Genomic DNA, 26,461 nt, shown 5'->3' with positions numbered 1-26,461 from the left:
GGCAAGATGGCGCGCATCGGCGGCGGACGTTGCGGCGGCATTGCCCTTGTGCGCCGCCGCCGCCGACGATGCCCGCTCGGATGGGGGTCTGGAAGGCCCTGATTCTGCGGCGGTAGGCCCGCCTGCTGGCGCCGACCCTTTCGGCTCCGCCGGGACGGTCAGGCCACCTAGCGGCCACCAGTAAGACGCCATGATGGAGGCAAAGGATGAGGGTGGGTGTGTGCGTGTGTGCGTGCATGAGCCGATGCACGGCACGAGGCAGAGGTGATGCAGCGATCACACACGCGCACACACGGGTGGATAGGTGTGGGGGGGGGGAGGGAGGGGCTACAGGCAAGCGAAGGGCCGCAGCGAGGCGGAGACGTAAAAAGAAAAGACAAGAAAAAATGCGAGAGGCGAGTATAGATGGGAGGTGCGCGTGCACGTGCGGGTGCGGGTGTGCGTATCTCCGTGTGATGGCGCGGCAAGCGGGTGCGGGGGATGTTGTGTCGTGTGTGTGTGCGTGTGAGAGAGAGGGAGCGACGATGATGTGACCGGCGAGTGTGAGCGGGACTGCTTCCAGGCGCTGGTACAGGAGGGGGAAGCGCACCGAGAGGAATGACCGAGCACTGCACAGCCTTCGTGTGTCAGTTCCTTGCGTCGCACTCTTCCTCAGCTAACTAGCACGGGCTGCTGCAGCACACGATAATGCTCACGACACAGGGAGGCGCAAGCATGATGAGGATGGGGAAGAGGGAGGTAGAGGAGGAGGTGTATGTGTGTGTGTGTGTGCGTGCATGACGGATGTGTCCGACTAGAGCGCCTCAGGTGGTGGTGGTGGGGGGGGGGCGCGGGCGCATCGATGGCGCAGTGACACATGCGCTCTACCCTTTGGAGAGGATGGAGAGGGGATACTCTGTGGTGTGCCCACGGCCACACACGCACGCACCCCCCTGTATGCATCGTTACGTCCTAGCGAGCGCGCAAATCCGTTGGTGCGGGCACTTGATGGCGGTCGAGTCGAAGAGACTGTGTATGTGTTGGGGAAGGATGAGGGGAAGAGGCGTACACGTGCGTGTGTGTGAGGGAACACACAAGCGCCATGGCGAGCACTAAACCGAAAACGCACATGCATGCGCACCACGGACAGGGCAAACACGCAGCGTTGCTGCGGCCGGACATCGAACTCCGCCCGACTCCCATCGGGCAGATGGGTGGAGCGACTCTCCTTACTCGGGTACTTGATTCGACAAGGCTTCTGTGGAGTTGGTGTGCGAGGGAGAGGAAGAGCCGGACCCCAATGTGGAGGCTGGGCGATCGGCCGAGGTGCCGAGCTGCACCCCTGCCGTTGCAAGTGCCGGAGGCCTTGGTGTGGCTTCCGCAGCTTCCGGGATCGCGGATCGGCCGCGCGCGGCACCGTAGGAAGTAGCGTCCTTGCGACGAGGGCCGGTTGGGGTGGTTGGCGTACCGCCGCGTCGCAGCATTCCGTTCAGCCGTGCGTTTTCGTGCTCCTTCTCGGCACACCGCGCGTGCAAGGCGCCGTTGCGCTGCTCCAGGGCGATGTAGTCGCCACTCAGTTGGTTCCACAGTCGGCGCAGCTCGTTGCGCTCATCGCTGACGGCCTTCAACAGCCTTTCCTGCCGGGCGAGCAGTCCTCGCATCGGGTTTCGATCACTAAGCTGCGCCATTTCTGCCTTCCACTGCTCCTCCTTGGCCTGCTCTGCCTTCAACAGCTCTCGCAGCTGTGCATCGCTGGCCTGGGCCGCGCGCAGTTCGATGTCCTTGCTCACCAGTGCAGCGCGCAGTGAGTCGATCGTCTGCTGTCTGGCACGGTGTCGGGCACGAACGTTGTTGTAGGCGTACTCCAGGGAAGTGCAGAGTCCTGACAGCGTTGTGGGAAGGCGGTAGCAGTGCGAGCTTCTTGTATTCACTGCGCCGGGGTCTTCCGCGTTGCCGCTGGTGGTGCTGCCACAACTGCTGGTGCGACTGCCGCGGCGTGTGCGGCCGCCTCGGGGTGCTTTTCTCGTGTCCTTGCCGTCTGTCAAGTGAGTCGCACTGACAACCGGTGCGGCTGTGCTCGCGGACGACGGTGTGAGCGCAGACTCGATAGCATCATCTGCCCACATGGAGCGCAGCAGCATGCCAAGTGCATCCATGCACTCCCGCTGAGCCACTGCCTGCTCCACCTGCGCCGATTCGGCCAGCTGAGACTGCACCTGCGCATGCCGCACAACCTCCTGGTGCGTCGCTACAGCAATGCTGCATCTCTGGGAGAGAGGTCGATAGCCTTCGTGCTCTAGTAACTCCGCCTTGGCGGCCTTCGCTTCCTGGTAGAGAGCGCTAAGACCCGCCATTGTCCCCTCTACGCGCAGACACAGCAGTTCCCGTGCGGCATCCTGAAGGGCGTCGACGGTAGACTGGTGCGCAGCTCTGAGAGCAGTCAGCTCGGCCTGCCGAGCGACGCGGTCGGCTTTCTGTTCTTGCCATTCCGCGTCGCGGCGCGCCATGGCGGCCTTGAGGGCAGCCAGCTCTGCGGCGAGGTCTTTCTCTCTCTCTTCCGCCGCTTCGGCTCTACTCGTGGCGCTGCGCAACTCACGCCGCGCCGCGTGTACGTCTTGTGTCGCTGCTGCCAGCTGCGCATGCACATCAGCCAGCTGGTCGCGCAGCTCCGTCCGCTCTCTGGCGACAACGGCCGCGTGCTCGGCGTGAAGCCGCTCCGAATTCTCCTTTACCTGCCGCGCGCTCTCTGCCGCGCTGGTGGCGACGGCCGCCTCTTCGCGCGCGGCGGCCACTGCCCTCTCCAGCTGCGCCACCTCACGACGACGCACGCTCTCCATGTGCGCCAGCGTCTGTAGCACCTGACTGGCGTGCTGCTGTCCCTCTCGCAGCTGCTCTGCCAGTCGTCGCAGTTGCCTCCGTTGCTGCTGGATGGGGCGCGTGTGATCAGCAGTGGCAGGGGAGGAGGCTGAGGAAAAGCGAGAGCCGACGACGCTGCTCATCAGAGCCGTGCCCGCGTTGCCCAGTGACACCTGCGGGTGTCGCGGCGTCGAATAGCCGGAGACCAACACTCCAGGGGTGCCGCTGCCTTTCGTGCCGGCGGAGGCTGACGCCGGGCGGTCGGCGCTCACCGCACTACCAGCAACGGCGTGGTCATCGATATCCTGGTTGTTGCTCTCCGCGGCGGTGCCGTGCAACCAGTGCTGCTGCTGCTCTTGGATTTCGCATCGCAGTCGCTCCTGACTCTCCAGCGTGCCGTCAACGTAGTGCAACAGCGAGTGGACGCACTTGTACAACTCGCCTAGCAGTTCCCCCTCGAAGAAGTACTTGTCGTCGCAGCGCGGCGCGTCTTGGGCGACGTCGACTACGTCACTGACCGCTTGCAGCGCTTGGGTGCAGCGAAGCAGCTCTTGTTCGTGCGTGGCTTGCTCAAGAACACGGAGCAGCTCGCGGCGCGCCTCCTCGTTTTCCATGGGGTTGGCAGGAATGCTTAGGGAGACCGAGGAGGTGGTTGGGGCTGCCGCTTCCAGTGCGGGCATCATGGTAGGGGACGAGGTCCACGACGAACCCGCCGGCGCCGCCTGGCGAGCCTGGTCGTCGCAGGTGCCAGTTTTCTCTCCCTGCGACGAGAACCCCTGCCGCTGCGGCGTTGGTGATCGGACCGGCGCACTAGCCACCGCCAGCGCGGCCTCGAGCTCTTCGATTCGCTGGTGCAGCAGCGCACAGTCCCGCTCGCCTCGGGCGAGCTCGGTGGCTAGTGTATGGTACTGCTCTGCCTGTGTCGAGTACAGGAAGCCTTCAACGACCTCAGCGAGACGCACTTTGCAGTACTGCAGCGTCGTGGGGTCCGCCAGCAGCTGAAGGAAAATGTGATCCTGCGGCAGCTCCGTCGTGAGGGTCGTGATGATGCTTCGGACGCTGGCCTGCAGCTTCTCGTTGTAGATACCACGCAGAATGTCGTCGCTCGTTGCAATGGCCGCTGCCGATGCTGCGCCCAATGAGGTTTCGTGCGCCCCATCACCAGTGCTGCCCTCCATCGGCAACTCGAGGGCCGTCTCTACGCCAGCGACTCTCGGCGTCCCTGGAGCAAGGCCGACGGACAGCCCTGAGAGGAAAGACATGGTGGTGGGGCTCATGCCGGCCAGCAGCTGGGCGTTGCTACGGGATGGTGGGGTGTGGTGCAGGTAGGGCTGCATTGGCGGCGGCGCGCCATGTGCGGCGCTGCTGTTCGGTGTGGGAGAGGTCACATGCCCAGCGTTGCTGAGGGCAGCGATCGTTGCCAGTGGCGGCCGGCGGGGGCCACGGGGAGTGACGTTCATTCACGAAAAGCGGTAGAGGGGGTGGGGGGAGCGACGCAGGCGTCAGGTCTCCTCCTTCGAGCGTTACACACACCACACACAGACCACTGCGATGGACGGTGTCGTCTATATCTAAGGGAGCGAGTGCAGTCGCTTGTGCGGGGTCAAGGAGATGGCAAAGGTCCAAGATACCGCCGCACGATGCTCTAGGCGATGTCCACCGTCCTCCTGCACGGCGGCGTGGCGGGGCGGGGGGGGGCAGGCGGAGGAAGAGAAAGCAGCGCCAGATCAACTGATCGGGCAAAGGGGCGTATGCGTGCGTGCGTGTCTGCGCCCGCGCGTGAGGAGACACTGACGCTTCTAGCGAAGCGCGTCTGTGCGACGGCCGCGCTTCCTTTGGCGAGTGTGTGTGTATGAGCGCCAGGGAGAGTAATGAGGTGTGGGGAGGAGGGGAGAGGGAGAGACGCGAGAGGAGGTTGCTGGAGCTCCACTGTTGCCACTTTTCCATGAAGTGGCAGGAACACACGCGCGGTGAGCCTAGCCCTTGTAACTCTGCGTACCTTACACCACAAGCTTGTGGTTGTACACGTGGGTGGTCATGGTGCAACAATGGGCGGCGGCACCTCACTCACTGCGTCAGAGCTTCGCCGCGCTGTTCTTCTCTCTGTGTGTGTCCGTTGGTTGCATGCGTTGCGTATTGTCGAATGTGCCACACACAAGCTATCGAAGCTTGCGCTTTACAAGTGCGTGGACACGCGCGCACACAGTGCTTTAGTGATGATGCTTGCGCGTGCCCGCTTCATAGAACACTGCATGTGCTGGTGGCGGTGGTGGTGGTGTGTGTGTGTGGGTGTGGGTGGGTGGGGACGAGGACTCGAAACTGCAGCAGCAGCAGCGCTGGGGAAGGTGCTGATCGACCAGATGGCATGTCTAAATCGCGAGGAAGCGCTCACGCAGCTTGCCTTGCAGCACCACTGCCTCCGGGTGGTCTGGTTCTGCCTCCAGCACTCGCATCACCATCTGATACGACAACTCCAGCTCTCCCGCCTGGAAGGCGATGACGGCGGTGTTGTACAGCGCCTCCGTCAGTCTCGGCGCCACGAGCACCGCCGTGTCGAGGAGGCGACGCCCGGTCTTCTCCTTTCTCTTCTCGTAGGCCAATACCGCCAGGTTGTTCAGCGCCTCGGCGTGCGTGACGTCGGCACTGACGGCAAGACGGAAGGCGCGCTCAGCGAAGGCCATGCTGCCCATCCCGATGCCCACGTGCCCGATGTTGTACCACACATCTGCGCGCTGACTGTCCTCCTTACACAGCGCCAGCGCATGGGACAGGCAGCGCAGACTAAGCTCCATCTGGAACGTGTAGAAGGCGCAGAGCCCCATGTTCGTCCACACCTCTGACGTGTGCAAGCCCATCTGCAGCAGACGGCGGTAGTAGCGCAGCGCCAGCTCTGGTTGGTTGCGCTCGTAGAAGAGGTGCGCGCCGATGCAGGCGATGGCCTCGATATTGCTACTATCGAGGTGCAGCACTTGGTTGTAGAGGTCGTAGGCGGTGCCGGGCTCATGCAGCTCGTCGCGTAGGCGCGCACAGCAGAGGACAATGTGGTGGTCGACCGGGTTCACCTCGAGCGCCGCCTCGTATGTCTCGAGAGCTGTCAACGGCTGGTCCATCTTGAGGTACACCTTGCCCAGTTGCATCACCACGCTTGTGTTGTAGTTGGCGAAGGCACGGGCCGTCTGGGAGCCGCCGCGACTACCGCCACCGCCGGGCGACGCCTTCAACATTCCTGGCCCGACGTTGGTGTTGGCTGGTGCGTCGAAGAGAGCGGCTCTGAGATACTTCTCCGCCTCCCGCAGCAGCCCTAGCTGGTAGTTTGCCTTGGCCAGGCGCGCCTTCCACCACCAGTCATTCGCGTTCATTATGCCGACCTGCTCCTGCGCTGCGGACGCCGCGGCGGTCTTCTCGGCAGGGGGCAGCCCTCCGCCGCCGCCGCCCATGGGCAGCTTGGCAGCAACGCCGGGCGCTGAAGGCAGCGGGATTGCTGGCGCCGTCACGGACTTGACTGGACGCAGCGCTGCCGTGCAGAGCTCCAATGCCATTTTGGGCTTGTGCTCGACGTAGAGGAGGTAGTCGCACAGCAGCTTGGCTATCATTGGCTTCTCCTGCGCGTAGCGCTCAAGGTTGAGGGCCTGCAAGTTGATGTGCGGTCCACCTGGTACGGACCGCAGGGAGGCAGTGCCGATCCGAACGAAGCGGCCGGTGACAGGACGCACCGCCGTGCCATCCGGACCGCCGCGGACGGAGCCGGGTCGGTTCTGCAGCGTGCCAGGTCGCGCGTAGCCGTAGCGACTGCTCACTGGCCGGCCACCGCCGGCTGACGTTCCAAGCCGACCAGCGCGACCAGCAACTGTACCGCCGCCTGCGGTGCCCTGCCGCGCCGCCCGTAGGGACGTGTTGGGCCGGTGTGACGTGCTCACGACGGCTTGCTCGCCTTCCATGAGCACGTCATCGACACCGTCATCCTCGATCTCGGCATCGTCGTACCAGCTCTGCAGCACCATCGCCTTGGTCTGGATGAACCACATGCTCTCATCCATGAAGCCGGTGCTGGGCAGTGTTGTCGCCGCGGGGCCTGTTGGAGAGTCAGCGCACTTCGGGGTGGCTTTCAGAGTGAGGTAGTGGGTGGAGACCTTGATGCACTCCTCCAGCTTACGCCGACGCAGCAGGCTGAGGGCGTAGTAGGCTGGATCCATGCCAGGCGGCAGCTCTGGGGCCTCGACGGCAGCGAGGCTCTCCATTGCACACTCTTGCGTCGCCGAAGGCACGCACCGATGTACAGAGGAAAATGGATGGGGGTGGGAGACTTGAGCGTGTGTGTCGCTCACCGCGTTACACTGCGCTGCGACACGAAGCGCACACCGACAGAGACGTGAGGGGGAGAGGGGGGGGGTATGTATGTATGCGTGCATAGGGGAGTCTATGCGCAAGACAGACAGAGGGAGGGAGGGCTACAGCGCAAAATGCGGACCGGGAAAAGAATCCGCCGCTTCTCACGTGAGTCAACGCGCTGGCCTTCTGCCGTTTTGTACTGATGTTGTTGCGGCTCGTGTCGTTCGTTTCCGGGGATGCGCGCTCGCGCCCAGCGTTGCTCTTGCACCGACGCGCCTGTTTTCCTCCCTCTCTTGTGCTAGGCGTTTTCCATGCGCCCTTCCGTGTGGGCGGCAGAAGAGCGAACACAACACGTGACGAGGAGGGTGGTAGTGATGGTGGTGGTGGTGGGGGTGGGGTGGGCGCCCCGTGAGTCGGCGTAAGGGACGATGAAACCGGTGTAAAAGGGCACAGGTGGGTGTTCAGAAGGGTCAAGAGCAAGCGAGGGGGCAGAGCGTGGCGCACCGTGAAGGAGAGCTTCTTCTGCACGTGGTGGTTTCCGAGTGCTTCGGACCGCCACGTCTGGTGGTCAGCAGCGTCTCCGTGGACAGGCTGCAGCACAGGGAGAGGCGGAGCGAGTCGACTGAGCCCCCACACCACTCTCCAAGAACTCCCGTCGTCAAGGGCCACAGTCGTTCCCTTCTCCCTTCCTCTTTCGTCCCGTGGCGCCGCGCGTGGGTTGGTTCGGTGGGTGGGTAGTGGCGATGGTGGTGGGGGCGCGGCCTGTCTGCTGCCTCGCGTCGAGTGCTTCCAGCCCACCCCTCCTCTGTTCCCGGCGCCACGCCGTCTCGGTCGCACGCGCAGTGACTCTCTTGGCCGTTCGGAGGGGGGGGGGTGGGAGGGGAAGGGAGGACACGGATGTAGAGGCACCCATATGAACACGACACATGAAGGGGATAACGGGCTGAAGTCCAACTCGGACCAAGCAAACACATCGCACTGTCACTCTCTCGCCACTCCCCATCACGCATGCGGCGATGCGGAGGGCAGGGCACGAGGGCAGTGGAGGGGGAGGGGTCGGGGCACACGACCACACACCCAGAGAGAGAGACAGGCAACCAAGAAGAGCAAGAGAACGTCTGCGAACAGGACATGAAGGGAGCCCTTCCCTCCCCTCCTCCCGCTTCCCAAGCTCGACATCGCTTCCCTCGCGTGCCGTCCCGCGCACCCAAACCACTTCGCGTGCGTGGTTGTGTGTCTCACGTCCTCTCTCCATCTCTCGCGAGCTGCCCCCTCAAGCGTTCGACAGCTGACGAGAGCAGAATCTGGAAAATACATGTGCGAGCTCGGGCTGCTGACCAGTGTGTGCCGCGCCGAAGAGGGGCACACACGCATGGGACCACCTGAACCACCTCACCCTATTCCTCGCTGGAATGTGTGCCTAGATCTCCTCCGGCTCGAACATCTCCGAAATCTTGCTGCGACACACCGGGCAGGTGGGGCACGACGGGGCGCACAGTCGGCACATGACCTTGTGCTTGCACGGCAGCAGGATGACTGTGGGGACGTGATCCATACACACAATGCAGTTCTCTTGCTTACCCTGGATCTCGTCACGGACGTGCTGCAGGTACTCGATCATGTCTCGCTCCAACAGGCGCAGACGGGAGAGCTTGTAGCCCTGCGCGTCTTTCGGGAACAGGACACACTCCTGGGCTAGGTGATTCATAATATCCTGCCGCAGACGGTGCTCCATCTCCTCGTCCTCGTTCTCCATATTCGGGTCGGTGGCGCCGCGCGTCATGAAGGTGGTGGTGGCTGCCAAGGCTGGTCCACCGTCGCTCTCACTCGCCACACCACCACTATCACCACCGCCACCGTGCGGAAGAGAAAGCACGGCTCGCTGTTGCGGCTCCGGGTGGCTGCCTGGTGCCGCGGCGTACAAGCTCATACCTGACACCTCTGCGTTGGACATGTCGTGCGACGCTTGCCCGTCCTCGCGTGGGTTGCGGTTATAGTCGCGCGCCATCACGGCCCCTTGTCGTCCGAAGCGAATGTGGACGTTGTGGTTGCCGTTGCTGCCGGCGGCGCTCGCACTGCCGTCCGTGTTCGAGATGACGCCACTGCTGCCCCCTTCGTACACCGCGGCAGAGCTTCGCATGAGCAGCGCATCGCCGCTGTCGGGGAGGGAAGCGCCGTCCTGGAGCAGTGGTGGTATCAGCATTGTCTGCGAGCTTGCGGCGAGGCTCTGGCGGCGCTGCCGAGCAGCCCCGCGGGCGGAGAGACTTCTTTGCTGCTGCTGTTGCTGTTGCTGTTGCTGCTGCTGCGCCAGTTGAAGGTGTGGTACATTGCTGCCTGTGTCGGCCACACCACCTCGACAGTTGGTCGCCATCGCCCCGCTAGCGCTGACGTGAGAGTTGGAGCGGTGTCGGCTCACTTCGTACGGATGCAGGCGAGCCGTCACCTCCTTCAGCCCTTGCACAGTCGGCACCCGCAGCGTGGGCTCGTTGCGGATCATGTGAAGCCAATCGCGGAACTCGCCCTCGCCCATGCTGCTGTTACTGACGCTGTTCAGCTGATACTGAACGCCGTTGATGACGGCAAGAGGCGGTGGAAGCTCTAAGATTAAATAAACGTTCGTCGTCTGAGCTGAGTTGGTCGAGAAGCCGCTGTACGGCTCCCCAGCGGTCGTGCTGTGGATGCGCGCCACCACGTACCCCTCGTTGCGAGTGGGCATCTCCAGCAGCACCCGTACAAAGGCTCCGGCGAGAATGCGGCTCGAGTTGGTATTCTCGATCACATGGATGGCGGTGTTTCGGCTCACCTGCGCCCGCTTTGCCGCCTCAAACAGGCGGCTGTCCTCCTCCGAGATCATCTGGTGACGCGCCGCGGCGCGGCTGTTCGGGGTGCGCGAGTGCGTCTATCTATCGGCGTGTCTCTGCAGCGCAGCACTGAACCCCAAAGAGAAAAAATACAAAGCGACGGAGCGGCGAGACGCACGCACGCACGCACACGGAGACAGCGGCCAGGGAACCGCCGGAGCAACGACAGCAAGTCACAGGCGACGGAACACACAGAAAAGGCAGATGGGCAGGGACGGTGAGGACCGGCGCACAGTATGAGGAGGGAGAGAGGGACGGCGACCTCAGCGAGGAAGAGGAGCACAGAGAGAGAGGGGGAGGCAGTAGGACAGCTGAGCGCGAGAGAAAGTAAAGAAAAGGGGTCCGCGTGTGCGCGGGAGTCGAGCGACACGGGAGGTTGTCTGCAAGTCTGTGTTGAAGTTTCGGTGTGTGCTGCAGGGGGTGGGGTATGGTGGGGGTAGGAGCGGGGAGTATCTTTGGTCCACGTGTGTGTGCGTGTGCGTGGGTGTGCCCTAACGATGAAGGTGGCGTCTCGTCGCTCTCTCGCAAGAGACGCAGGCGCGAGCCGCTGCGTGCGCACACGTATGTGCGTGTGTGTGTGAAGAGAGGGAGTCGGGGCAGCACGTGGTAATGTTCATTGCATGAGAGACAGAGAAGGGAGTGACGAGGGAGTGGGTGCGGCGGCTACGCCAGCAGAGGATCACGTGCGAGGCCTGATCAAGATGCCCTCCCTCCCAAGTGATGGGGCTCTTCTCCCCTCCTCCTCCTCCCCCCGAGCGAGCGCCTCCAGCAGTGCCACAGAGATGTGAGCAGCAGAGCTGTACTGCACGGCATACGAAGAGAGGTGCGTGCCGTGAAGAGGAGGGTAAGTCAGCAGTGTGTCTGTGTGTGCGTGTGTGTGTGTGTGTGGGGAGAGACTACACCGACTCTCTGCCTCCTCGTGCTCTCCCTCCCTCTCTCTCTGTGGCCCTGGTGTATCTCGCCACACGCACACGCGCATACCTCACAGACCTCTACAGGAGAGGCGTACACAGAGAGAGAGGGAGGGAGAACACGAGGAGGCAGAGAGTCGGTGTAGTCTCTCCCCCCCCACACACAAGGAAGACACCGTGGAGGAGGTGGAGGGGGGCTTGGGGACAAGCAGGAGAAGCAACGACGTGAGAGAGAGGCAGAGATAGGGACGGGAGTGGGCAGCGTACGCACCCGGCACACTCGCGCGATGATTATTCGGAGACCCCCCTCCCCTCCTCCTCCCCACCCCACTCCCCCCCCCTTCCGAACGAAGCGAGAAAAAACAAAACCGCCGCCAACAGCGGGGAGGGGGGAGGACCAGCGAGATCTCGGTTACTTACATGTGGGTACCATACATACGTGCGTGTGTGCGGGACACCGTCCGAAAGGGGGGGGGTGGTGGTGGGTGGCGGGGAGAAAGACTGCTATTATACATGCGCCTGTGAGACGGCAAGAGAAAAGGCAAAGGAAGGGGTGGTGGGGGGTGGGGGCGGGGGCAGAGGTCAGGGACAGGAGAGAGTACCCCCCCCCCATCCATCCATGCCGCTTTCCGCCACTCGCACCCACTCCGAAATCCGCCACGGCAAAAAGTGGCCGCAAGGGATGCCTGCACATCTGTGGAAGGGAGGGGAGGGGGGGTTGGCTGTGGGTGTTGTGGTTGGTGCGCCTTTTCCCTGGCTCATGTGCGAAGCATTGGACGTCCCCACATGGGCAGCGACGTTGCAGGGATCGTCAGTGATGAGCGGCTTAGCACCGGCGACGAGCGCGGGCCATTCTCCAGGTCTGTCACACCGCCATCTCTGCGTTGCAGAGAGGAGCGCATCGGCGCCGATGGTGGGTGAGGCGTTTGTAGCTTGACGTCACCGTGGAGATCTGCAGCTGCGGTGTCGTCAGCCTTTGTATGGCCGGCTTGTGCGCGATGAGCTCCCTGGTCATCCCACCCAACTCGCGGGCGTGTTGCTGCCTGGCGGGGGCGAGGGGGCTGCTGGATCTGTTCGGAGAGGTCAGAACACGGCGGCGTGTCGCCTCGTGCGTGGATGCCTGTATCACTGCTGTCGACGGCACCACCGCGCTCATAATGGGTCGGATATCGCTTCGCGTACAGCCGAGGCCCTGCGCTTACCGCTGCCGCCGCCGTGTAGGGCCGCCGCCGCTGCAGCGCGCTGGTGACACCATGGCGGGGGCGGAGGCAGCTGTCCGCCGACGCTGGCGCTGTGCGAGCCTCCTTCGCTCGGCTTGCATCACTTCCGATACTGGATTCGCTTAAGCGGGGACGGCCGAGATGGCGCGCCCCTCGCGGACCACCGCCGTGGGCTGCCCGTGGCCCGCCTCTGGCAGCGGAGGAGTTAGACCACGGGTATACGCGCGGCAGCTCGCCCGCCTCCTCCATCGCCACGAAGTACGTCGAGGCGTACTTGTAGTCATCCGCGCGAGGCGACGGGTGGTTGGAAGCCTTGTGGTCGCTGGCGGCGGCAGTGGCAGAGCCGCGCTTCAGTGACGCCGTGGCCGTGCTCCTGTTCTGCGGATTGTCGTCTCCGAGAACGGGCATACGTGCGACTACATCGAGGGCTTCCACACCTGCCTGGTTTGTGCTGAGAGAAAGTGTGGCAGTGCTGCTGGTGCTGAAGCGGCGCATCAGCAGCTGCTGCCGCTGTTGCTGCGTCCCGCGCAGTCCCATGAGATCGGTCCACGCCACCAGGTCCGTAAACGTGCCGATGTCGCTGGCGACATCCAACGCTGCTCGAGCGGCCATCGCGTTCGTGCGGCCACTATCACCGCGCCCACTGTGGCCGCCCACAATACTCGCCGCCGTCGCCGTCGCCGGCAGCGCATCCGCAACGACGTTGCCGTGTGTCTGAAAGGCGGTCACAGCAGCGGTCGAGCGCATGCAGTCCATTGTCGCCTTTCCCAGGGGAGACTGCGGTAAAGCGCGGAGCTGGTTTCCGCCCAGCGCCACCGCTCCGTCCCTTCCGCGCGTTGCCTGCGCTGCGGCTGCCGCGCTTGTCATCACAGACGTGGAGGAGATGGCGGACGAGGACGACGGGGACGACGAGCGTGTGCGTCGCGACGGGAGCCCAAATCGCCTCCCTCCGCTGGAAGCGCCGTACAGCTTGGCTGCCGAGTTCAGCTGCAGCGCGACCAGCATGTGCGGCGGCGGCCGCAGGCGTCGCTCCATCGCGTCAAGGTACTGCTGCTGAATGCCGGTGATGCTGCCTGGCCGGCAAAGTCGCATCCACCCAATTACGGCGCGCGCGGTGAAGCCGTAGTGACGCATCATGTACACGGCGAGCATGGTGCCCGTGCGGCCCAGGCCAGCGAGACAGTGCACCGCTACAGCACCCTTGTCACCTGGCGCCAAGGCGCAGGTGTCGTGGCCCTGCGTGCCGTTCGCGTGGGCGGAGTCCGGGCGCCGAGCGGGTAATCGCAGCGCCGATGGAGGAACTGCCGTCCACGCCTCCGGCATGCCGCGACACGTGCCCGAGTGCATGAGTGAGCATGGCTGCAGCGACGGCATCCGATGGCTAGCACGAGCTGAGGAAGCTTTCTTGGATGCACTGCCCGCTCGCGCCGTCGCGGTGGACGACGATGGCACCGACCACCACTCTTGCAGCGAGACCGGCGTGACTGATTCACCAAAGTGCTCCTCTACCGCCTGCAGGAATCGCAGCAGCATCGCGTCGCACGGCACGCTGCCGTCGGCGTATGGCAGGTCAACGTGTCGTATGCCCAGCCGTAGAAGAGGCGACGGGTTGTAGAGGTTGTCATTGAGGCGCACCACAAGCCGCACACCTAACGGGCGCAGCCGCCGTGCGAACACCTCAGCGGTGCGCGCGGACTTGTCGTCTTGCGGGGAGCTCATGGCCAGGAATCGACGAGGGACCACCCAGCTGTAGTCGTGCTGCTTGCCTTCCAGGAAGGCCGGAATGTCGAACGTGTGCACGTTGACGAGTCCGAGGGCCACGCCCTGCTCGAGCCCGGCCCACACGTCGATCAAGGAGAGAGGGTAGTTCGACACGCCTTGGCTCGCGTCGCGGTAGGCGAGAAAGCCGGGGTAGATGTCGACGAAGCCGCGATACCACGTCTCCACGGCCGACCAGCCGAGGCACAACACGCAGAAAGCGCCGACCAGACACGCCGTATTCACGCGCTCCTGCGCGTCGAGGCTGGCGCACACTACCACTGGCAGCGTGGTCGCAGTAGGGCAACCGGAGGAGGAGGCCGTGAAGACCGCCGAGGTGGAGCTCGGGGAGCAAGACGACGCCGATGCGGACTGTCCTCTTCCACCCCGCTTTCTGTGGGCAGGGGCAGTGGTCCCTGAGTTGGCGCCGCTGTCAAAGGCTCCTGCAGCAGCAGCGGATGCGGAGGAGGTGCACACATCGAATCCCGTCACTGCCCGCAGCAGCTCACAGAGGCGCCGCGCGAAGTGCACGCAGCAGCTCATGTCCAGCGGACCAAAGTCGGCGAAGAAGGGGCGGTAGAGGTAGGGCGGGATGCCTCGCAACGACACAAAGACGGCGTCCTGGCCTACGGCTGCCCTGGCGGCCGGGATGGTGCGCGTGTTGCTACCTTTGCGGTTGGTCCCTGCCACACCACTGGTGAAGAAGTTCTCCTTGAGGTAGAAGTCATGAACGGCCTCCATCGCCACGGACATCGCCGTCGGTGCCGATGTCGACGGTGCCTTCGAGTCCACCGGCGCTGATGCACTTGCTGCCGTCTCGGCTGAGTCAATGCTGCCAGCGACAGAGGAGGAGAGGCATTCGCCCGTAGACGCCAAGTACAGGAGACCTGGAAGGATGGCGGTGGCTTGCTGCGTGTCAAGGAGTCGCTGTAGCGTTAGCGCCGTGGGCGGGGTGGACGTCGCTGCGGAGGGTGCAGCGGGCGTCGGATCCAAAGGCCGAGGCGGCATCTTATGAGCGAAGAGGCGGAGGAGGAAGAGAGCGCGAGCGCGTGTGTAGTGTGTGTGGGTGGTGATGGTCGGGGTGGAGGGCAAGAGAGAGAGAGGGGTATCTATATACACGGGCACACGCACACCGCGACTGCCGCACCGGACTGTGTCCTCGAAGACTGCGAGTCAAGAAGTTATATACTTCAACGGATGGACTCGCGTTGGCCGTCTACGTACCTCGAACGCTTAGGGGTGTGCGTGCGTGCGTGCGTGTGCGTGTTGCGAGGGGGGCTCGAGAGCGCACGATCAGCAAAGCGGCGGAGGATTTGGGGCCTGTGGAGGGGAAGAGAAGGGGTGTGCCGAGAGGGAGGGGGGAGGGTGGAGGGTGGGAGGGGCTGCAGCTCGTAATCGCCGCTCTCACACGCACCAAGACTGTTGACAGCGTGCGATGGACACCTCCCCCTTCCCCCGAAATCAAGACGAGGTAAGGGGGAGGGGAGAGCGCAAGGCATACGATGGTGCGTGGGACGTGGCGGCAGGAGGGCCCGGTCACGAGGAGGAGAACAGCCGCCGTACACCCCCTACGAGCACCAAATACCGGTGTGTCCTCTCGCCCTCCTCCCCTATCTCCCAATCGTAGGCAACCCCGGATTGAGGAATGACGGAGGAGGGCGGGCAGGGTGGCGACACGACCCCCAATACTCTCGCTCTTCGTGCTCGTCCAGCTGAGCTCACACGCGCACGCAGGAGGGAGGATGGGAAGCTGCGGAAGCTTGAGGGGGAGAGGGAGGGTGCCGGGCAGACAGAGACGCACACACACAAACACACGCACACACACACGCACACGCACACACCCGTACCAACAGAACGAAGATCTAAGTGAAAGGAGAACACCACCAAAGACAGCGAGAGGCAAGCGAAGGCTCCACAGAGGTCAGCTCTCGCACCTTCTCTTGTGTGTCGAGCCCGCACCACCACCGCCACGACTCTCTCTGCCTCTCTCACACACACACACGCACGCAGAAAGCAACGATGAAGATCAGGTGGGAAGAGCGTGTGTGTGAGGGAGGGACGGGTGGTGGTGGTGGTGGGTGTGCTGGAGCGAGCGAACAACAACGTCGATATCGCGACGGCAACGACACATCTCTGTGCGTGCGCGTGTGGGGCCATCTGTGCGTAAGTATCCGATACCTTCACAGAGAAGGCACGCCATCTAACATGGAATGGTAGACGCACACGTGCACACCACCCTCCCCTCTCCTCTTCCTCCCCCAAGACCATCGCGGGCGAGTACCGTGGCAACGCGCCAAGAGAACGGAAGACAACACAACTGGGGAGGACACCGGCGCTTCGTGCGGGCTGAACAGGTGGATCGAAGGGAAGCCCGAGAGGGAGGGGGAGGGAGGGGGGCGAAGGTGCGCTCCTGGGCGGATAGCGTGTGCTGAGAAACAACAAAACAAATACCACAGTGAGGGAGGAGAGCTGCGGCGCTGCCGGTGGGAGGCTCGACGGTGACGGGGACTGCCAGATGGCACAGACACTAAGCGAGGCACACAGGCATACCTCACCTCCAATGCGAGAGCAACACCGACAGGAAACACAACAAGGTGTGCATGAGAAAACTCGAGAGAAGCGGAACACGAGCGATGCTCGCGGGTGGTACACGGAGAAGAGTGCCTGATGACCGCACATTGTCTGCAATGAAAGCTTGTCTAGGGTGATCATCGTGCCCGTCGGCACTACATGATCGGCGGCGGGCGCAGCATGGGGCGGTTGTCGGGGTAGCTGGGCGCCTGGCTCGCCTCGGGGTAGTACTTGAGCACGTAGGGGTGCGTGGTCATCTGGCGTGCGTTGAGGCGCTTCTGGCGGTCGTAGTGCAGCAGGCCGTAGATGAGGTCGCACAGCAGGTCGTCGCGGATGACGTCGCGCACCGTCCGCGCGCGCGCGATGCGGGCGAGGTGCTTGGGGTCGGTGCAGGGCCGCAGCTGGCCGGCGGAGTTGTACAGCAGGCGCGCCTCCTCCGTGCCGCAGCGCGCGGCCCACTCGGACGGCAGGCGGCCGAGCGTCTTCTCCATGAGGTGCAGGTGCTCGAGGTTGTCGTGCGTGTCGTAGAGCAGCTTGCCGGTGTAGAGCTCGTAGATGATGCAGCCCATGGACCACATGTCGGTGGAGTACATCCAGCCGAGCCCGAGGATGACCTCGGGACTGCGGTAGTGGCGCGTGGAGACGATGGCGGTGCGGCTGTGGCGCTCGTCGCAGCAGCCGCCGAGGTCGCAGATGCGGACGCGACACGGGTCGGGCGGCAGGTGGCGGTTGGTGGCGGGGTCGACGGTGGTGTCGCTGGTCTCCATGAGGATGTTCTCGGGCTTGAGGTCTGTGTGCATGAGGTGCAGCTCGCTGTGAAAGTAGTCGAGCGCGACGCCGGTCTGGAAGACGATCTGCGCGAGGTGGCGGTGGTTGAAGGGGCCGTGCTTCATGATCCAGTCCAGCAGGCAGGGGCCGTACTTGGGCATGACGATGCACATGTGGCCGCTGTCGTTCTGGAAATAGCGCTGGATCTTCATCAGCGGGAAGCGGTCGGCCGGGTCCGCCTGGCGCACCTTCTCCATGAACTGGATCTCGATCTTGGCGTCGCGTGTGTACTTGGGCACGTTGCGCACGATCTTCACCGCGCAGTACTCCTTGCGCTTGCGGTCCCACGACTCCACCACCTTGCCGAAGGTGCCCTCGCCGAGCAGCGACAGGATCTTGAAGCGCTGCGTCGACACGTCGATGTCCTCGCCGAGCACCACGTAGAAGTGGCCCTCCTCCATGTTCTGGTGCGGCAGCGCATACGTCACCTTCTTCTTCTTGGGCGGCGGCGCCACCACCTCCACCACCTGATTCGGTGCGGTGTTCGGCACCGCCGTGCCATCGTGGCGGCGTTGCTGCACGTTGTCGGTCGCGGTGGCTTCATCGAAGGTGCGCTTGCTACCCGATCGCCGCGCGTCGCTCTGGCTGCGCGACATGTGCTTCACATGATCCAGCGCCTTGTTGGGCAGCGCCGCCGTCCCGGAGCCGGCGGCGTTCGCCTGCGCGTTGGAGTACATGTGCAGCCCAGATCGCGCCGCAGCGCCACCAGCATCAGCAGCTGCGGAAGAGGAATCCATGATGCCTGCGGTGGGCTCTGGCGGACTTGACGGGGAGCTCTCACCGTATTCTCGGCTGACTGGTGATGAGGCGCGAAGGCTTCCAGACTTCGGTAGAGGAGCGGCGAGGATGAACGGAGGGGGTGGGGGCGAGGCGCGGTGAGGTGGGGTCGGTGTCGGGCGGAGGTGCTCGAAAGTCCGAGATGTAAACCTAACGAGAGGGTAAGGAGGTACAAGGAAAGGTGTTGGGTGGGGGGGGGGAGACGGTCTACGGGCGCGATAGGCGTGTACACGGTGCAGCGAAGAGATATCGCGTGAGGTGAAAGAGGGAGGGGCGCAATGACGGCCGCAGTACTCGTGGCAGCAATGGTGGACACCACTCGTGCGGAAGATAAGGCTGCGGGAGGTAGCAAGAGAGGTCGTACAAGGTAGCTCGTGTATGTGTATGTGTGTGTGCTTGACGGCGAGCTCGCACGTACGGGCGACTGTGGACTTCTCTGGACTGCGCTCTAGGGGAGGCGGAGGGGATTGGCATGTGGGGTGACATGAACACCCGCACGTGTGTATGGCGTGTGCGTGGATACCGATGATCGAGAAATGGGGCGGAGGAGGGGCGGAAGAGGAGAGGCGCAACATGAAAGGTAGGCGGGCGAGCTGGGTTTTGCACAAGTGGATGCGTCTTGTGGGGTGTGGAAGGGAGGAGGTCCCGGGCAAGAGTCTGTGTAGAAGGGTATCGCGCAGGACAGGAGTCGCTCAGCAACGTTTTTCGCCCCAACTCTTCCTTGTCGCACCCCCCTCGCCGCGAGTGCGCGGGGGGAGGAGCCGACGCTGCCAGCGGCCGTTGCAAGGCCCGCTTGCGTTTCTATTTCTTGGCTTCCTGGATGTGTGCACGACTCAGCCGCCGCCGCTTTTCCGGACTTGAACAGAAGGATCGCTGCAACCGTCGAGTGTAGCGGCCAACCACACACACGCACGCACCCACGAGGACTGCGCGCAAGCGCAAGACAGTCAACCACAACATACAACCCAGCAAGGAGGTTAAGCATGAACCGACACGACTTCATGCGCACAGGACGAGTCCAGCGCGCAGTGCACATCGCACGCGGATCGAGCGAGAGGGGGGGGGGTGGAGGAGGGGAGTGTTGCCTCACGGCGCAGCCACGGGAAAGCATCAATGCTCTGCATCGCCGTTACGCTCCGAGCTGTCCACGTAGAGAACGTCGCTGAACTCGTTCACCACCGTGTGCAGCAGCAGCCGCGTCGGCACCGTGCGCACCGGCCACGTCGCGTACGCAGACAGAAGCTTCATCAAGCTCAGCTGATCGAGCACCTCGTAGGCTTGCAACAGCTGTACCTCTGCCTCTGTGACGGGGGCACTGGTGGCGGCGTGCGACATGCCGCTGTAGGGACTTGTCACAGATCTGTCTGGTGAGGTACCTTGGAGGAATTCCTGGGGCGCCGCATCATGTACGGGGGTCGAAGAAGGTAACGACGCGGCGGCGAGGCGCGTGTGTACAGTGGTGAAGACAGAGGACACGACTGCCGTGGCCTCTCCACCCGCACTGCTCGCTGTTGCGTTGCTTGCTAACGCCGCCGCAGCCGACGCGCTCGTGTATCCGGCACTGCGCAGCTGCACGATGTACGGCAGATTCGCGAGTAGCGGCGGAAGACGGCGCAGGTTGCGCTCGAGAAGACGCACCAGCGTGTCCACTTCGAGTCCGCGCGTTCCCCAGCTGAGCGCGATCACGTGATGCAGCACGTACTGCAGCAGAACTTCCACTGGGAGAGAGCGCTCCGTCCCGAGCAGGCCGTCGACCCTAGCGAGCGGCGTGGCGGCGGACGCGCTGGTGATAGACTGCGTGTGCGGGTCTATGTGCGTCAAGCTTGTGTAGCTCCGCTGTCGCTCCTGCTGGTGCTGTGGTGCTGTGGAGTCGGTGGCACTGTCCATTTCGGCTGGCGTGGTGCTGTCGAACAGCAGCACTTGATTCGCGAGGGGTCTGGAGGCGGTGTGCAGGGGAAGCTGGCGGCAGCCGTAGTGCAGGGAGCGTGGCCGGGGGCTGGCACTCCTGCCCAGTGGCGCCACCGCTGCAGAGACGGGAATGGAGGAGGAGGACGGAGAGCTACCACCACCTCTGGCAGCGTCGACATGACTACTAAAACTCACCGCGCCTTGCACGGTGTGGCCTTGTGACACTTGGATCGCCAAGCTGGATGCGGGTTTAGCCACGGCCACCGCGGCGGACCGTGCTGGCTGGGCGGCTGGGCTCGCGTCAGGAGCGGCAGCGGGAGTCGGCGTGGACGCGAGTGGTGCTGTCCTTGCCAGCGCCGTGCCTTGCTGTTCCCACGCTTGCTCATACCGCTCTAGGAGGCTCTGCTGTCGCCGTGCGTAGTCGAGGCGCTGCTTGATGACGTCAGCGGAGCGGCGAAGGTACTCCACCGCGGCTTCGGGTATGTCGGCGCACTGCAGGAGCGTGTGGCCTTGCTCCTTCGCGCTGCCGACGGCGGCGTCACGACAGGCCGTGGAAACAGACGTCTCGTGCGGGTGCGCCTGCGCGCGGGAGATGAGGAGGAGGTCGCGAGGATCGGGATCGATGAGAGAGCTGGTGCTGTTCACCGCGATCAGCGACGCGGCTGTGGCGGCAGACTCGCCGGCCATGGACAAATGCGGTGCGTGATGGAGTGGGAGCCGCTGGCTGGGCCCGCTGCCGCTACTGAGCCGATTGCAGTGGTACGATATGCGCTCAAACACCTCGTATGGCGACACACCATAGGCTGCCGTCACTGGGGTTATGAACATGTGAGGCCGCATGAACCATGGCTGCATGGAGTGCAGCAGGCTGCTGCTGCTGCCGTCTCCGGTGTAGCTGTTCTGCATGAGAGCCGTGAAGTCTGCGTTGTCGCGCAGATGTCGGGCGTGCCGCGCACACGTACAGACACTCTCGTCGAGGGACGGGAAGGTGAGCTGAATGGCGGGGCCGCTGTCGTAGGATCGAGGCCGGGTGGCATTGATGGTGTAGAAGCCCAGCGTGTAGCCGCGATGGCTTCGCGTCGTCCAGCACTGTGGATGCGCCATCAGCAGCTCACAGAGGGGGCATGCCGAGCCCCACGCACAGTACACCGACAGCGGCCCCGGCGCTGTGATCGACAACACTGGCTGTGGCGCAGTGGCGGTGGCGGCGGAGGGAAGAGTACTGGTGGTGGCCGTATGTGTCGCGAGGTACAGAGGCGGAGAGGAGGTTGTGCCCACTGCTCCGGTGGACAGGTGAGAGCTGCCTTGCCACCCCTGCGTGAGCGAGGTGTCGTGCCCGTTGGTTCGGTAGCCGACGTGGGAGGAATGTTTCCCCGCCGAAATCGTGTCAGTGCTCGGTGTCTTTGGCAGTTCTGCCATGCTGGTCACCGGCGTTGGCGTCTCCCCACGCTGGTCACTGCCACCGATCACAGCGAGTGAGTGGTACTGCTCCTGTTGATGTGGTTGATGGCGGTGTTGCTGTGTGTCGATGACGCGCTCGAGCATGTGTAACACCAGCGCCGCCGGCACCGTTTCCATGTCCAACACCGCGTCCAACGGGTCAGCCGTAACCTCCGGGGTCGCGCCGGTAGTGGCGGATCCGACGGTCGTCGTCTGGGACGACATCCAGCTCTGATTCGCGCTTGTTGAATCGGCGATTGACTTCAGCGGCGCGCAGAGCCCTATCCCGGCGACAGCCGAGTCAGCCTCGCCGTTGATGCCCGTCTCCGCGTCCATCTCGGCGTCACGCGCTGTGCAGCGTCGATGATCGCGATGCTCTCTATGTCTGCCGGCGTCACCCTCGTCGCTCTCCTTCGGTGCTGCCACTGTGGCTGCAGCGGCCTTTAGCGCTCGCTGCTGTGCCTTCAGGCGATGGCGGCGACGGCGTGCGACAGCGGCATCCAGAAACGCCACCGGGGTTACCTCGCCATGTGTGAAGCACACGTGCATCTCCGACGCTACCGAGATGGCGCCGTTCACGCGCAGGAAGTCGATAATCTCCATCGCGAGAAAGTCGAGCCCGGCAGCTGTCGTGGCCGCCGCCGCCGCCGCTGCGGATGTGTGAAAGGAATTTGTGTCCTCATCGATTATCTCGCGGCTGCCGCGAAGGTCTGCCTGCAACACCGAGGTGGCGGTCACGCCTAGGTCCAACCCTCCGCTCACGCTAGTGTTGTTCGCCGCCGCCGCTGCCGCAGCGGCACGGGCGTGGCGTCGCTGCACCGCCTCCAGAAAGGTGAGCTCAAGACTTCGATAAAACGAGCCGGCTCGTCGCGGCGACGGCAGCGCCTGCAGCAACGCGTACACCGTCGACAAGGGGATGAGTTTGGCGTAGCGCCTCCCCATCACGTCGAGATAGCGGTGCTGCAGCTGCTCGGTGAACTTGTCCGCCTCAACGGTGAGCACGCTGCAGGGGTGGATACGGAAGGAGGCCGAGCGCAGGCTGTGGGGCTCCTTCCGCCGCTCAGCGCCTGTGAGGTGAGACATGGGCAGCAGCAACATGTGGTTGATCAGGAGCGCCTCTGGGAGAGTGTCGGGGGCAGTGCCAGCGGAGGCGAAGGTAATCTGCTGCTGCTGTTGTGCGCAGCCCGTAGCGATGGATGGACGCCGACGCGGCTCTCGTAATGCACCGGCGACGCCACGACCGCAACTCGTCATGCAGCTTGTCCTCCTGCCCCACAAATCACCCTCAAGTGCTCCTCCACCGGCGCCGTTGCCCGCACTGCATCCACCGCGCATCGTGCGGTTCCAGACGTCAATGCACTGCGCCACGCGCAGCACCTCGTACGCCAGCCGCACGTGCACGGCGAGTTGCTGGTACAAGGAGTGTGACGACGCAGAGGTAGTGAGAGCGGACGAGGCAGTCTCAGCAGGCGAGAAACAACCGCGACGGCTGCTGCTGTGCTCTTCACCTTTCCCAGGGGAGGGTGACGCGGTGCGCGAGAAGGCATGGTCCGCATCGCGGTTGTCTTCACGGTACGCACCATTGTCACCGTCCGCGTCGTCGTCCGGATCAGCCCACTCTAGGAGAGGCCCCGCCATGTTGTCCTTCGAGGCTGCAGAAGTTGACTCTCTCGAGCGATGGTGGTGCTGCTGCTGCTGATTATAGGCCGAATGCAGGCTCGTGCAAGCCCCCGCTGCAGCGACGCGATCGCCGCGGCTTGTCAAGGCGGTCTTCTCGCTTGCAGTACCGCTGGCCACGGCAGGCGCGAGCTTGTGGCGGACAGCGGGTCGGGAGGCGGAAAACAGGTAGTCGTAGTTTCCGGAAGAGGCAGCGTCCATGTCAGCGGCACCACCTCTGGGGCTGGCAGCGCGATGGCGGCGATCTCGCGTAGGCGAGGCGGACGCCGACGCAGAGATTGCGCTGCCGCCAGCGCCAGAAGGCTCACCGACTCCACCAGCCATCAATGGCGGCTGATGTGCTTCCTCTCCGGGCGGACGCCGCTCCTCTGCGGCCGCGGCCGCAGCGCTCGCCAACGCTGCGGCGCCGCCGACCTCCCAGTGGTTGGTCAGCATCTCCATCCGCTCCAGCTCCGTGGACACGTACTGGCAGCGGTGCTCCTCGCGGCACAGAATGTTCACGAAGCACTGAGTAAAGTTCGCGATGGCGCCAGTGTCCGTGTCTGGCTCCCTCATCGCCACTACGAGGAGCGCCGTTCCGGAGCGGTGTGGTAGCCGCGGACGGTCAAGGGGGGCGAAGCTACCGCTGCTGCTACCTGCTGTGCTGTCGCGCCCGTTGACCGTGTTTGGCGCGGCGGCTCCGATGGACAGCGGAAACACTAGAAAGGTGCAGTTGACCATGTTGATGGTGGTGGTGCCACACAGAGCCCCACGCAGGAGGTGCATGAGCACATTGGGGGCGATGCCGACACACGTGGCAGAGCCTGTGGTCGCAGCCTGCTGTTGCGGCTGCTGTGGGGCTCCGTTGCGACCGCCACCCGGTGCCGGACCACCGCCACCACCAGCGGCAGCCCCTGCGGAAACGTTGTTCGACTTGCGCGTGTTGGAGGAGCCACTGATAGAGGAGGTGGCGGCCGCTGCGGCGCCAGACAGCTGACGCCGCGTGCTTCCACTGGACGTGTGCTGAACTTGAATAATCAAACCTGACGAGCTGCTGAGTTGCCCCCTTGCCGTGAGCCCGCGGCGACCCTCTGCGGCTGCTGTACCACCACCACCAACCGATACGGCGCCGTGCCCGTGACTGAAGCTGCCTCCGCTGCTGCTCACGTGATCGCTCGCCAGCGAATAGCTGGAGGCTGGCCGCCGCATTCCGCGCTGCGGTGCCACGCCGCTGTTGCTGCTGACTGGCGCATTGGGATCCGGAGCGGCCCCACCTGGCGTTTGGGCACCGCCAGCGCCGTGATGGTGATGACCGTCCTTGACATCCACCGCCATAGTGACGTGCCCATGTGTCGACTTCTTCAGTCGATTGCCACCGCCGCCGTTCATCGATGAGGTCGCCGTTTGTGTGTTGCTGGCATCGCCCGGGTCCAAGTGAGTGCCACCGCTGCTGTTGTTGCCTCCGCCGCCGCCGCCGCCCCTTTTGGTTTGCTCGGCATAGGGGCCACGACTGCGTTGACGGTCCCGCTGCGACGGCGCTGCGTGCGCGGCACTGGGGGCGGAAGGCGCGTTGCTCTCGCCCGAAGCCTTTTTACTCGATGCGTCAGCTGCCGCCGCTGCTGCCGCTGCTGCCGCCGCTGCTGCTGCCGCCGCCGCCGCCGATCCGCCCGTCGCAGCCGACGAGGACGAAGCTGAGGAGGAGCCCTGCGCGGCCACATCCACAACAAACGGGTCCGTGTCGGGGTAGCGGAAGAGCAGCTTCTCCTTCGCGAAGAGGAAGACTGCGATGGAGGCGTTGCTCGCAAAGTGGGCGGAGTTTCCCACCAATGCAGCCGCCGCGGCAGAGGCGGAGTAGTCAAGGGAGGATGAGGAGACGGTGTCACTACCACCCCCGGCTGCAACGGTCGGCTCCAGCGTCGCGGGCGCTTCGGACAGCAAGGTCGACATAGAAGCCACAGCCCACCGCCTAGACGACTCGCTGGTATGGATGACGGTGTCGCACGACCACTGCCCAACTTGGTTTTCTGCGTGGCGCAGGAGAACGCAGAGAGGGGGAGGAGGTGTAGCTCCTGCGCCGTGTTGGTTACTGATCTTGTACGATAGGGATGTGCTCAGCTGTAAAGCGCAGTTGATGCAGTTTTTTGGGCGGCGACGCACTCGGATGTGAGGCGCGCCGCGGTACCTCGTAGCTTGGGAAGCGGTGCACTGCGGGATCTTCTGGCTAGTGCTGCTTGTGGCGTGTGTGTCCGTCATGGGAAGCGAAATGTAGAGTGCAGGAGGTCAGGGGAGAAGTCGTCAGAATACGGAAGGTTTCGGGACCCGGCTGCCGAGAATACCAGTGGTGACGCATTCCATTGCGATGTGCAAGTGACCACGCGAGAGGGGTAGGCGCGTGTGCGGCTGGGGGGGGGTTGTGACGACGCCGAGTCTGCCGCTGGGAAGCCTCGCAGGAGCACCGCAGTGGCACACAACACCCCCCCTTCGCTTCCACTCACAGGGGCCATGAAGACGTTCTTCGAGTTTTCTGTTTCACTGGCAGCGGAGGGGGAGAGGGGGAAAGCAGAGCGCGCGCGAGGAAGCGGGCAGCCCACCGCTGCCGTGCGGATACCCACGGCCACCCGAACACAACCACATCATACACGGCAAAAACAGGAGGAGCATCTCCCTGCTCAGTGACAGGGGAGTTGCCGCCATGCGTGCCCCGCAGCATCGCAGCAGAAGGGAGAAGAACACGGGCGCGTGTGTGCCCATCCGTATCAACGCGCTCACACCAAAAGACAGCGACACGGTCGAACACCTCCCCATGCACGCGACGGCGCCGCTGCTCTCTTGCTTGCCGTCTTCCCTCCCCCCTTCCCCCCACACATGAAACCGCGAAATTTAGCTGTTCCACGCGTTGGGTGCCACAGCACGCAAGGGAGTGGGTGGGCAAGTGTATGATGGGGGTGGGACTACGAGAGATAGAGGGGGGGGGGGCGGAGGGCAAAGGAACGTCGCCATCCAGCCAGGGAACATGCAAGGCGTGGCGTGTTCGAGTGGCTGCAGGGGCAGGTGAGCGCCGGGTCAGAGCATCACGGGAGGTGAGGAGAAAGCGAAACGTCTTCCTCGTGGATGATGCACCACCACCATCAGGATCAGTGTCGGCATCGGCACCGTAGCCGCATGTGGAGAGGGAGGCGTAGGATGGGGGGGGGGTGGCGAGAGGGTGTGGAGGGTGGTGGGCACCAGCGCTAACAACATTGTTTTAGTGGGACAGCAAGCAGTACAACGCACGTCTAGACACTGCTTCCGTGGGTGACGGTCGAGGGGGTGGTGGGGGGTGGGGTGGGGGAGTAAGGGGGCTTGGCGCGCCGCGATCGCCTCGAGG

At 64.0% G+C, this 26,461-nt stretch overlaps 6 protein-coding genes across 6 annotated transcripts; all 6 read right to left on the bottom strand.

Moving 5' to 3' along the window:
• Positions 1–1,208: 1,208 nt before the first annotated feature.
• LMXM_09_0450 (conserved hypothetical protein) lies at positions 1,209–4,013 on the bottom strand (the record flags this gene model as incomplete). The annotated part of the gene is made up of 1 exon (XM_003872678.1): positions 1,209–4,013. The coding sequence occupies one exon, from the start codon at positions 4,011–4,013 to the stop codon at positions 1,209–1,211; it is 2,805 nt and encodes a 934-aa protein (XP_003872727.1).
• Positions 4,014–5,204: 1,191 nt separating this feature from the next.
• On the bottom strand, positions 5,205–6,872 carry LMXM_09_0440 (hypothetical tetratricopeptide repeat protein; the record flags this gene model as incomplete). The annotated part of the gene is made up of 1 exon (XM_003872677.1): positions 5,205–6,872. The coding sequence occupies one exon, from the start codon at positions 6,870–6,872 to the stop codon at positions 5,205–5,207; it is 1,668 nt and encodes a 555-aa protein (XP_003872726.1).
• A 1,712-nt stretch (positions 6,873–8,584) lies between these two features.
• On the bottom strand, positions 8,585–10,018 carry LMXM_09_0430 (conserved hypothetical protein; the record flags this gene model as incomplete). Its single annotated transcript, XM_003872676.1, has 1 exon — positions 8,585–10,018. The coding sequence occupies one exon, from the start codon at positions 10,016–10,018 to the stop codon at positions 8,585–8,587; it is 1,434 nt and encodes a 477-aa protein (XP_003872725.1).
• Positions 10,019–11,694: 1,676 nt separating this feature from the next.
• On the bottom strand, positions 11,695–14,667 carry LMXM_09_0420 (putative tyrosine phosphatase; the record flags this gene model as incomplete). Its single annotated transcript, XM_003872675.1, has 1 exon — positions 11,695–14,667. The coding sequence occupies one exon, from the start codon at positions 14,665–14,667 to the stop codon at positions 11,695–11,697; it is 2,973 nt and encodes a 990-aa protein (XP_003872724.1).
• A 1,973-nt stretch (positions 14,668–16,640) lies between these two features.
• LMXM_09_0400 (putative protein kinase) lies at positions 16,641–17,909 on the bottom strand (the record flags this gene model as incomplete). Its single annotated transcript, XM_003872674.1, has 1 exon — positions 16,641–17,909. The coding sequence occupies one exon, from the start codon at positions 17,907–17,909 to the stop codon at positions 16,641–16,643; it is 1,269 nt and encodes a 422-aa protein (XP_003872723.1).
• A 1,291-nt stretch (positions 17,910–19,200) lies between these two features.
• On the bottom strand, positions 19,201–25,041 carry LMXM_09_0390 (conserved hypothetical protein; the record flags this gene model as incomplete). The annotated part of the gene is made up of 1 exon (XM_003872673.1): positions 19,201–25,041. The coding sequence occupies one exon, from the start codon at positions 25,039–25,041 to the stop codon at positions 19,201–19,203; it is 5,841 nt and encodes a 1,946-aa protein (XP_003872722.1).
• Positions 25,042–26,461: the final 1,420 nt, after the last annotated feature.

Source organism: Leishmania mexicana, chromosome 9 (genome assembly GCF_000234665.1).
Source record: "Leishmania mexicana MHOM/GT/2001/U1103 complete genome, chromosome 9".
NCBI classification, from domain to species: domain Eukaryota; phylum Euglenozoa; class Kinetoplastea; order Trypanosomatida; family Trypanosomatidae; genus Leishmania; species Leishmania mexicana.
The sequence above is the reverse complement of the archived record's forward strand: the minus strand, read 5'-3'. Positions and strand labels throughout refer to the sequence as shown.